The following is an 11,047-nucleotide window of genomic DNA, read 5'->3' on the forward strand; positions in this document are numbered from 1 at the left end:
CAACAACAACAAAACAACAACAACAAAAAACTGCTCCATGTATGGCTCTGCTGCATTTTACTTACTTAATTCCTCAGTTATACCTGGATTGCCTCCAACTTTGCATGCCCACAAATAATGGATGTTTCGTGTTGTTCATCTATTGCTGCATAAAAATTACCCAAAACTTAGCTGTTTAGAACAACGAGGCCGGGCGCGGTGGCTCAAGCCTGTAATCCCAGCACTTTGGGAGGCCGAGACGGGCGGATCACGAGGTCAGGAGATCGAGACCATCCTGGCTAACACGGTGAAACCCCGTCTCTATTAAGAAATACAAAAAACTAGCCGGGCGAGGTGGCGGGCGCCTGTAGTCCCAGCTACTCGGGAGGCTGAGGCCGGAGAATGGCGTAAACCCAGGAGGCGGAGCTTGCAGTGAGCTGAGATCCGGCCACTGCACTCCAGCCTGGGTGACAGAGCGAGACTCCGTCTCAAAAAAAAAAAAAAAAAAAAAAGAACAACGAATACTATTGCATAGTTTTTTAGGTTGGAGATCTGAGTATACCGTAGCTTTAAGCCTCTGACTCAAGGTGTCACATGAGGTTGTAGTCAAGCTGGGACTGTGGTCTCACTTGAAGCCTCAGCTGGGGGACGCCTTGCTTCCTAGGTCTGTCATTTGGCTATTGGCAAGATTCAGCTCCTCAAGGGTTGTTGGACTGAGGACCTCAGTTCCTCACTGACTATTGATTGGAGGCCTCCCTTAGTTCTTTGCTGTGTGGTCCTCAGTACGTTAGCCTGCAGCAAGGCAACTGGCCGGCAAATGGAAGAGCAAGAGGGGCTGCTCAACACACATTGTAGTCATTTTGTAAGCTGATCTCTCAGAAGTGACGTAACTCTCACTTTTGTTGTATTCTGTGAGGGGAGGGGATTACACAAGGGCATGAATAGCAGGAAGCAGGCATGATTGGGCGTCATTTTAGAGGCTACCTACTATATTCCTCATACATATCTCTGGATTTTTCTTCGGCATGCATGCATGCATGCACCCGTGTGTGTCTGTGTGAATGGACATAGGTTCTCTAAAACTGACTATGCTGGTCAGTATTCCCATCAGCAGAGCATGAGGGTTTCTATATCACCACATGCCTGGCAACACATTACATTCTCTAGGGCATAGGGGGATATCACATTGTTTCAGATTGCCTGTTTATATCTTTTCATTTCTTTTTCTAGCAGAGTTCCTGCCTTTTTATTGGTTGTTTGCAGGAGTTACTTGAAATAGTCTTGGTATTAGTTTCTTGTTCTTCTTTCAGTCTATTATCTACCTGTTAACTTTGTCCAAGGATTCATTTGCTGAGCAGTCATCTTTAATTCTGATGTAATTAAATGTGTAATTTTTGCCTTTGTAGTTTGTGTTCTTAGACTTTTATTTAATAAATCCTTTCTTGTGCTTATGTTACAAACTTATTTTACATTTCCTTCTATCAATTTTAGTTTTATCATTCACATCTAAGTCATTAAGTCTTCTGTAGTAGGTCTTTGAGTATGTCGTAAAGTGTAGGGATCTGTCATTATGAAATAAAAGAGGTGTTTCTCATTACCATCTTCTGTACAATCTGTTTTTCTCCATTGATTTGTGGAGTCATCTTTATTGTATATTATTTCCATATATACACAGGTCTGTCTTTGAATTATCAATTGGGGTCCTTTGGTTTGTTTATTTCTTGTACAAATACCATGCTGTTTTTCTAACTACAGCTGTATAGTGTGGCTTGATATGCAGTAGGGAAAGTGCCCCTCTTCACTCTTTATTGTCAAGGTTGACTTGGCTATTTGTTTATTATTTCATAAAAGTGAGTCAATTTATGTGGTTCCTCAGAAAAGTCCAGTGAGGATTTTGGTTGTGATTTGTTGACTTTCTGTATTAATCTAGGTAGAATTATTATCTTCATAGTATTGTCATTCTGTTCAGATCATCCACTGTGTCCTTTTAAAATGTTTTCTTCATAGAGGTCCTATGACTTCTTAATTTCCAAACATTCTAGTTATTCTGGCAGTCTTGCAAAATGCTATTTTGTTTTTGATAATCTACTATTGTTGGTTAGTGCTGCTAAGGAGAAATGCTATTTATTTATCTCTCAAAGTTGATCTTGTATGTGGCCTAGTTGAATTTTTAAATTAATTTGAATACTTTGTTGATTTTTTAATAACTGTTTTAATCTCACTTCTCCAATATATACATACTTTTTCCATTTTATTAATTTATCAACTCCCAGTTTGAGTCCCTTTGCTCCTACCTCTTGCCCCCACCTTCTTGTAATCTGTTTGATCAATACTGAATTTCTTATTTTCCTTCAAAACTACCAGACCTTTTTGTGGCTGCCTTTGCATGGTTTCTTCACTTTAATGCCCTTCACCGCCGCCTTGTTCTTCCTCTGCTCAAATATCATCATCTTTGTGAAGCATTTCCCTTCTGCCCCAGGCAGAGTTGGTTGCTGTTATCTTTGTGTTCCTAATACAGATAGTTCATATTCTTTCATGGGATTTGCCGGATTTCATAGTAATTTCTTTTTCTATGTCTGATTATTCCGTCGACTCTTCACTAGGACTCCTCTCTTCTCTCCTTTTTGCTCCTTCCCTCTCAATCTCTTGTCACTGCTGTGTTTGTCCTCTCAATTGTCTGCGTTCTCAGGCAGGATCCATCGACAGAGAAGACCAGTGGCAGCTCTTTGCATACATGGTTCTTAGCACTCACAATCTCAGGAGGAGAGAGTGCCTCTTTTCTGATAGTTCCAGAAGTGCTGGGAAGGATTTTGACAAGGACCATTTTTATTGGCCAAACGTGGATCACCTCTTAACACCAGGAAGCAGAGTCATGCCCATTGCGATCCAGATGTATGGAGAGGAGGGAGGTTCTCAGGAGGACAAAAGGGCTGCTTTTGCCAGAAGAAGGGGAGGTGGATGTTGGTCAGACAAAATCAACAGAGGACAGCTGTAAGTCAGTCAACAACATTCTGGTTCCTTCTTTCATGAAATTCCCTTTACATTTTTTTGCAATGAGTATTCCATTTGTGCTTATGAACACATATTACGTGACCTCAGCATTCTTCTTCCTCTTTGCTGTTCTAAGTTGTATATGCCTTGTATGCTATGCTGATGGATCTATTAAGGAAGGTATTCAATAAGTTTCCAGTCAAAAGGAAAACAGTAAAGATTCCTCCATCTCTCCATTTATTTATCCATTAAGTACCTCTTATATACTAGGGTTGAGAATATAAACAACAGCAAAAATGAAAGAGTCTCTAGCTAGAGTCTCATATATTCTAGCAAGAAAGAAAGATTTGTAAGTAATTGCCACTCATACTTTACGTTTTAAGTGCCACTTTTTAAGGGAAGCTTTCTTTTGATCACATGGTTAATATCAGAGTGTCCTGTAATCCTCTTTTGTTATTACTTGTTCTTTTCCTTTATAGTCCTTCTTGGAGTGATTATTATTTGATTTTTCATTTTTCCACTAAATTGTAAGCTTCAATAAGGCCTTATCTATTTGTTGATGGATATGTCCCCAATATGTAGCATAATGCCTATCTAGACATAGTAAGAATAAATTTTTAATAAATATTTGTTGAACAACATATGAGCAAAAATACTGTGTGATAAGCAATTTGACATAATTTGTTTCTCTGGGCCTATGGAAGACACACATGGTTCTGTTTAGGAATTTGGGGAAATGGGTTTTTAGCTTGGCATGACTCTTATTGTCATGTTGCTTCAGTATTCTTATGTGCTGGAAGCTTTCCTTACCTCCCAGCGTCAAACCCTCTACTCTTCATTCTTGTACATTTGTACAATTCCATGGTAAGAAAGGATGATCCAAGGTTAACACTTTTTTTGTTCTCTCACTTCTGATTGTGTTTGGCCCAATTAATTTTGAAGGAGAACAACACTTTTTTCTAAATACATATTCCTTCCCTAAGGTTATTAGACCTAGTATTTATTAATAGTCATAGATTTTAGTTTAAACAAAACTAAAACAATTCAATTTAGTAAAACAATTTGTTTCTAGATCTGGGGCATAGAGTAAGATGTTAAATTGTAAACCACTGCAGCTGATTTTTTATCACTGATGCATGACAAAATACATTTGCGGCCTGGCACGATGGCTTATGCCTGTAATCCCAGCACTTTGGCATCCCCAGGCAGGCAGATTGCTTGAGCACAGGAGTTCCAGATCAGCCTGGGCAACATGATAAAACCCCTTCTCTACAAAAAAGACAAAAATTAGCCAGGCATGGTGGTATCTACCTGTAGTCCCAGCTACTTGAGAGGCTAAGGCAGGATGATCACTTGAGCCCGGGAGGTGGAGGTTGCAGTGAGCCAAGATCACGCTACTAGGTGTCAGCCTAGGTGACAGACGAGACCCTGTCTCCAAAAAGAAAAAAAGAAAAAAAAAAAGACAGAATATGGTTGCAAATGTATTGGACATAGTCATCTAAATAGGCTGTAACTCACAGCCAAGTATTTGTTACGTCAGAACTTGGCTTTAAACCCTGACCCAAGTGAAAAGCCTAGCCAGGTGACTATTGAGTATGGATTCCAGACAGGTGTGGGCTATGTTATGAATGAATGATTATTGTGATACGAAATTTTTGGGGGTTCTGAGCACCCAAATCAAATCCTCATTAGTAAATGATAACATGACACAAAACATCAAGTTTGTCTTTCATTCAATTCATGAAAGAAGAACAAATACAATAATTGCTTTATTTTTTAAATTTTTTTTTTTTTTGAGACAGAGTCTTGCTCTGTTGCCAGGCTGGAGTGCAGTGGTGCAATCCCGACTCACTGCAACTCTGCCTCCTGGGTTCAAGCAATTCTCCTGCCTCAGCCTCCCAAGTAGCTGAGATTACAGGCACGTGCCACCACACCCGGATAATATTTGTATTTTTAGTAGAGACGGGGTTTCACTATGTTGGCCAGGATGGTCTCGATCTCTTGACCTTGTGATCCGCCCGCCTTGGCCTCCCAAAGTGCTGGGATTACAGGCGTGAGCCACCACGCCTGGCCTATTTTTTAAATTTTTTATTTTTATTTTTTGAGACAAGAGTCTCACTCTGTTGCTCAGGCTGGAATGCAGTGGTGTAATCTCAGCTCACTGCAACGTACGCCTTCCAGGTTCAAGCGATTCTAGTGCCTCTGCCTCCTGAGTAGCTGGGATTACAGGCATGTGCCACCGTGCCCAAGAATTGCTTTTTACATGGTTTTTACAACAGTGATTATGGAAATTTCAGGAAAGAGATTGTTCTACAATACTTTAAAAGTCAGATTTCTGAGTAGAGCTAAGCTTTATTCAATATGTAATAAGGCTAATTGCGCTGGCCTCTTGTGTGTTTTTTTTTTATATGTCATTTTTAAACATATTTCTTTTTCTTTCTTTATTTTTTGTTTTTGAGACGGAATTTTGCTATTATCGCCAAGGCTAGAGTGCAATGGCACGATCTCGGCTCACTGCAATCTCTGCCTCCCAGGTTCAAGCCATTCTCCTGCCTCAGCCTCCCGAGTAGCTGGGATTACAGGTTCCCACCACCATGCCCGGCTAATTTTTTGTATTTTTAGTAGAGATGGGATTTCACCATGTTGGCCAGGCTAGTCTCAAACTCCTGAGCTCAGGTGATCCGCTCACTTTGGCCTCCCAAAGTGCTGGAATTATAGGTGTGAGTCACCGAGCCTGGCCTTTTAAACATATTTCTATCAGTAATAACTCCTTGAGATATCTGGTAGAATTTAAATTTTTCCAGTTCTAGAATCAAGTCATCATTAATTTGTTTAATGAGCTTTCGTTTAAGTAGGTGTTAAGTATTTTTCTTTGTTTTTCATAATTATTTCATTTTTATAAAAAATATTTTAGTATTCTTTTGGTGCTATTGCTCTTTTTGCTGTGTTGTTGAGTGTCTACTTCCTTGGTCTTAACATGTACCCCATTATAATACTGTTTAAACTTTTGCAGTAACTAGAAATTTCTGGATGCCTTTGTTCCTCTGTGTGCTTTCTGTTCAGCTGAATTTTTTAATTTGATCTAAGACTTGTTTCCCAAAGGGATTTATGATCTTGAGAGGACAGAGTAACCCTTCATAGTCAAAATATGCTTAATAAAACAGGAATAACTTGTTTACTGTTAATATTTTGCTGAACATGCACAGTTGGCCTTGAAAAAGGTAGTCACTAGAGACACAAGATCTAGGGTGTATTATTGTTCTGATTGTAAAGTGATCATCAACATGAAAAGGCATTGTTTTCTTCCCTACACTGTAACTTCTCTTCAGCTTTACAATCTGAGTATCTGTATTATCACTAGACAGAAATGAACATAGAGGTCTAGAGTGGATCTTCAAAGCAGAACACTGCTGGTAACTATTTCCATTATACACAAATTGGCTTGTCATTTAATAGGAGATGGGAACTGGAAAATAGGGAAATAAAGGGATAACTAACCCAAATACACCAGCTAACGACAGGGAAGGAGTTTAATATTTTTGCTTGACTTAATTTTTATGTTAATATTTATCAGTTACCTGAAAATACTGAATATTTAGATTTGAGTTTTTAAATGTACAGTTCATTTAGAAAAGAGTAGAGTCCTGATCTTCCAAAGTGATTGTTACTCTGTTTTTCTTCCATTTCAGAGATATTACATATGAAATATCAGTAGAAGCTATATCAACAATGGTTGTTTTCCTTTCCTGCCAGCTCTTCCACAAAGAAGTTTTGCGACAGAGCATCAGCCACAAGTATTTGATGCGAGGTCCATGGTATGTTTCTACTTTAAATATGTCTAGTTTTCATTGTATAAATTTGTATTTCTAGTCTTGTCCTCTTACCTGAGTATCGTCCCGTATCTCCAACCAGGTGTTTCCTCTAGTTGTTCTGTTATCTCTTTAAACCCAGTGTACAGGGAACCGCATTCTGCTTTCCTGTGCCATCTACCCATCCTCCCTGTTCTTCCTGTCCCCTAGCTTCATTACCTTCTCCAGTGGTTGCTTCGTAGAATCGAAACTTTGAAATAATCTTTTTCTTCCTTCTCCTTCATTCTTTCTATGTTTAAGCAGTCAAGTCATATTTGTTATTCAGATTATTATTATTTATTTTTTTTTTTTTTGAGACGGAGTCTCGCTGTGTCTCCCAGGCTGGAGTGCAGTGGCGTGATCTCAGCTCACTGCAAGCTCCGCCTCCCAGGTTCACGCCATTCTCCCGCCTCAGCCTCCCAAGTAGCTGGGACTACAGGCGCCCGCCACCACACCCGGCTAGTTTTTTGTATTTTTAGTAGAGACGGGGTTTCGCCATTTTAGCCAGGATAGTCTCGATCTCCTGACCTCGTGATCCACCCGCCTCGGCCTCCCAAAGTGCTGGGATTACAGGCTTGAGCCACCGCGCCCGGCCTATTCAGATTATTTTTGTATCTTTTTCTTCTCAGCAGTCTCTGTGAAACAACTGTGATCTGTGCCCCCTCACTCTCTTTGGGTTTCTCCAACAGCCTCTTTACTGACTATTTCTACTTCATTGAGCCTGCAAATATTTACCCTGTGCTAACCACGTGCCAGGCATGTTAGACTGTGGGGCTATGATCTTGAGCAGAAGCTTACAATCTCCTAGAGGGTGGGGATGCAAATGACCAACACACATGCACATACCTGACCTTGTATTAACATAATCTTCATAAAACTTTAAAAATGTAAAACAAATCCAAATAAAGTACCTTTGAGGAAAGTTCTCAGGTAGTGGGAGCTTTGTCTTCTTCATGTTCTTTTTGCCACCCTGATTATTCCTGTGGCATGTATGTTCTTTGAACATATTTGAAAATCACTGATAAGAGGGAGAGGACCTGAACTTTGGAGACAGAGGTTTGCATCGGAAGCCTCTCTGACAGAGACTCTCAGAATGACCGTGATTTGAAGTAGTGCTGGCATCGTGGGACTATGTGCATCTTTGCTAAAACAAGACTGTGAACTTCATTCCTTATAGTGCGAGAGTATTCAAGTTGCTTTTTAAAAATAGACATAGAGAGTGTTAGTGTTCTTATTTTCTAAGTAAGGTTTTTATAGTATCATTATGGTGCCAAATATTTAAACCATAATATATTCTTTACTTATTTTTGTGGTTCATCTTGGAAACCATATTTAAAACGCTCAATAGTACATTAAAGACATCTGTTAAAAAGCTTACTCTAGATTGCAGGAATTAGTTTAATACCAATTGAATAATTGAATAATTTCATACTTAAAAATGTAGTCCTATTGTTATTTTTAAATTCTTGCTTTTTTCTACCGATTCCGTGTTACTACTTCCCTTCAACTGCCAGATAATGTGTTACGCACTAAATTTGTAATAGCTTACAGTGTTATACAGAATACAGAAAAAGTAACTGAAGTTCAAGGGTTCAAGTGGGCTGGGCACGGTGGCTCATGCCTGTAATCTCAGCACTTTGGGAGTCCGAGGCAGGAGGATCGCTTAAGTTTAGGAGTTTGAGAACAGCCTGGGCAACATAGTGAGACCTTGTCTCTCCCCGCAACAACAACAAAAAAGTATTTAAGTAATTTGATCAATATTTTATGATGTGGTAAGAAGAAAAGCCAGGATTAAGCCTCAGAATTGCTCTCAAAGCCCATGGTCTTCACTGTTACGTGACCGTCCTCAATTTCTGTGAGTTGTACCAATAGCCCTTTTATATTAATAGTGTTAATGGCAGAATTATTTCTGTATTGTGACTCAGAATTAGATGACTCCCATAAATATGAGTTTGATTTTTTTTCCTTTTTGTGTAGTCTTCCATACACCAGCAAACTTGTGAAGACCTTATTATATAACTTTATCAGACAAGAAAAGCCACCTCCTCCAGGAACCCACGTTTTCCCTCAGCAGTCGGATGGGGGAGGACTGCTTTATGGACTTGCATCAGGAGTAGCAAGTAAGTTTTATCAGATTTTTTCAATTCTTTGGTGCACATAATTTTGTCTATTTAGGCATAAGAAATTCTGTTTGTTTGGCTGCTGCCATTAATAGTTACATTGAATTTGTGCAGCTGGTTAAATGTGAAAACAAACTAATTAAAATAGTAAACTTTCTGTTTTGTGCAGTGATTTATGTTAAGTGTATGCAAATAATGAATAGATTACCTCCAAAACATCGTTTTTCAGGAAGAATGCTTACACATAAATACGCATATTGCATGAATTATAGCTGTACAATGAAAATAAAATTAAGCATTTGTAAACTTACAACACTACTTGTATTATAAGAGGAAATCTCTTTTAGGTTATTTTAGGGTATTTTTTGGTTAGGATTTTATGTGACTAATTAGGTGCAGTTTTCCTACTACACTAAGTGCTTTATTCAGTGACAGCTGAATATTTTGTAGAATTTTGTAATAAGCTGTGAAATGGCACAAACTTGAGTTCTGTTTGATTGGGTGCAAATTTCTTAAGTGAAGAAAGCTCTTCCCTACCTTACAGTAAGTCCTCATTTCTGCTTCACTTCACAGTATTTGGACTACAGACACTAGAAGTAAGAAAGTAGTTCTGGTGGAGGGCCTGGGTCATGTGAAGTTATATAAATGAAACTTCCTAGAGCGACACTTTGGTACTTGTGAGGTCTGCCTGGGAGCTTCTTACTACTCCTAAACCTGCAGCATTGCCTCTCCTTAATCACGCAGGACAGAGTCAAATGGAACAGATTTCCACAGCTGCATTATGGCTGTGGCATGCTCTACACTCCAGCTGGATATCAGTTTGATATGAAAAGGTTGCACTGCAATAACTTACTAGATAACCAGTGTTGGGAGCTTCTTTGGATTCAGAGTCCTCTTTAAAAAGCAGTAGACTTGGTCTGTTAATTGACAGAATTAATCAGTGAACCAGACTTTCTTAGATTTGCCTTCCTTTGATTTCTTTTAATATTATGAATTGAGTCACACTTGTGATCACTTCTGCCTTTGGTGCTGAGCAGCCTGCCAAGAGTGCCACACCTATATAGGTTCTTTGAGTTACTCCTATCCAGTTTCCTCATTATTTCAGGGATTTTTGTGTCCCATGGGAAGGCTTAATTGATCTGTTACTGTTTTATTTTTTTAAAAAATCATTCAACTGGTATAAGTATTTAAAAGCTGAATATTTCCCAATATTCCAATATGGTTAGAGGTTTTTTTGAGGTGGCAGAGATGGTATAAGCCTGTAAATGCTTTCTTCAACACAATGGTAATACTTGGCATTTTTTAAAAAAGTAAACATAGATTTGTATACGGGTTTTGGTTTTTCTTTCAGTTATGTGTCATATCAGGAGGAACCCAGTATTGTATGTGGTGTCATCAGTGTGCCAGGTGCCAAAATTTTTTCCTAACTAGATAGCAGGAAGGAAGCCCCTTAATTTTCCTAGCTCTCAGTTTCCTTGTCTATTTAATGAGAAGGTGGGTTGGAATGGTGATTTCTGACATTATTACTACATAACTTTCTATGGTCTTTTTTTTCTCATCATTTTACAATTTAATATTCAGTTAAGTGCATTAAAATAGATTTATGGTTTTTAGTATGCTATATAGTCACAAGACATTTTACACAGCTTTCTTCCCAAATCTTTATAAAACTATTCATGTAAAAGTATAAATCAAGATGGACTAATTATGGATTCATTATTTCATGATACATGTGACTCAAAGGATTATTTAAAAAACAACAAAAGGACATTCTCCTAAAAAACACAGCTATGGGCCGGGCGCGGTGGCTCAAGCCTGTAATCCCAGCACTTTGGGAGGCCGAGACGGGCGGATCACGAGGTCAGGAGATCGAGACCATCCTGGCTAACCCGGTGAAACCCCGTCTCTACTAAAAAGTACAAAAAACCAGCCGGGCGAGGTGGTGGGCGCCTGTAGTCCCAGCTACTCGGGAGGCTGAGGCAGGAGAATGGCGTAAACCCGGGAGGCGGAGCTTGTAGTGAGCTGAGATCCGGCCACTGCACTCCAGCCTGGGCGACAGAGCAAGACTCCGCCTCAAAAAAAAAAAAAAAAAAAAAAAAAAAAAAAAAA

The 11,047-nt window shown here is 39.1% G+C and overlaps 1 protein-coding gene across 3 annotated transcripts in view; it reads left to right on the forward strand.

The window, feature by feature from the left end:
- The window catches only part of DYM (dymeclin), a 405,816-nt gene that overhangs the window by 115,972 nt on the left and 278,797 nt on the right, over nt 1–11,047 (forward strand). For all 3 annotated transcript variants that reach the window (XM_025365065.1, XM_025365067.1, XM_025365066.1), the window contains 2 exons: nt 6,660–6,785; nt 8,796–8,938. In XM_025365065.1, the coding sequence (XP_025220850.1) occupies nt 6,660–6,785; nt 8,796–8,938 (269 nt within the window). The remainder of the gene's footprint in view (nt 1–6,659; nt 6,786–8,795; nt 8,939–11,047) is intronic.

Source organism: Theropithecus gelada, chromosome 18, assembly GCF_003255815.1.
Source record: "Theropithecus gelada isolate Dixy chromosome 18, Tgel_1.0, whole genome shotgun sequence".
Taxonomy (NCBI): Eukaryota; Metazoa; Chordata; class Mammalia; order Primates; family Cercopithecidae; genus Theropithecus; species Theropithecus gelada.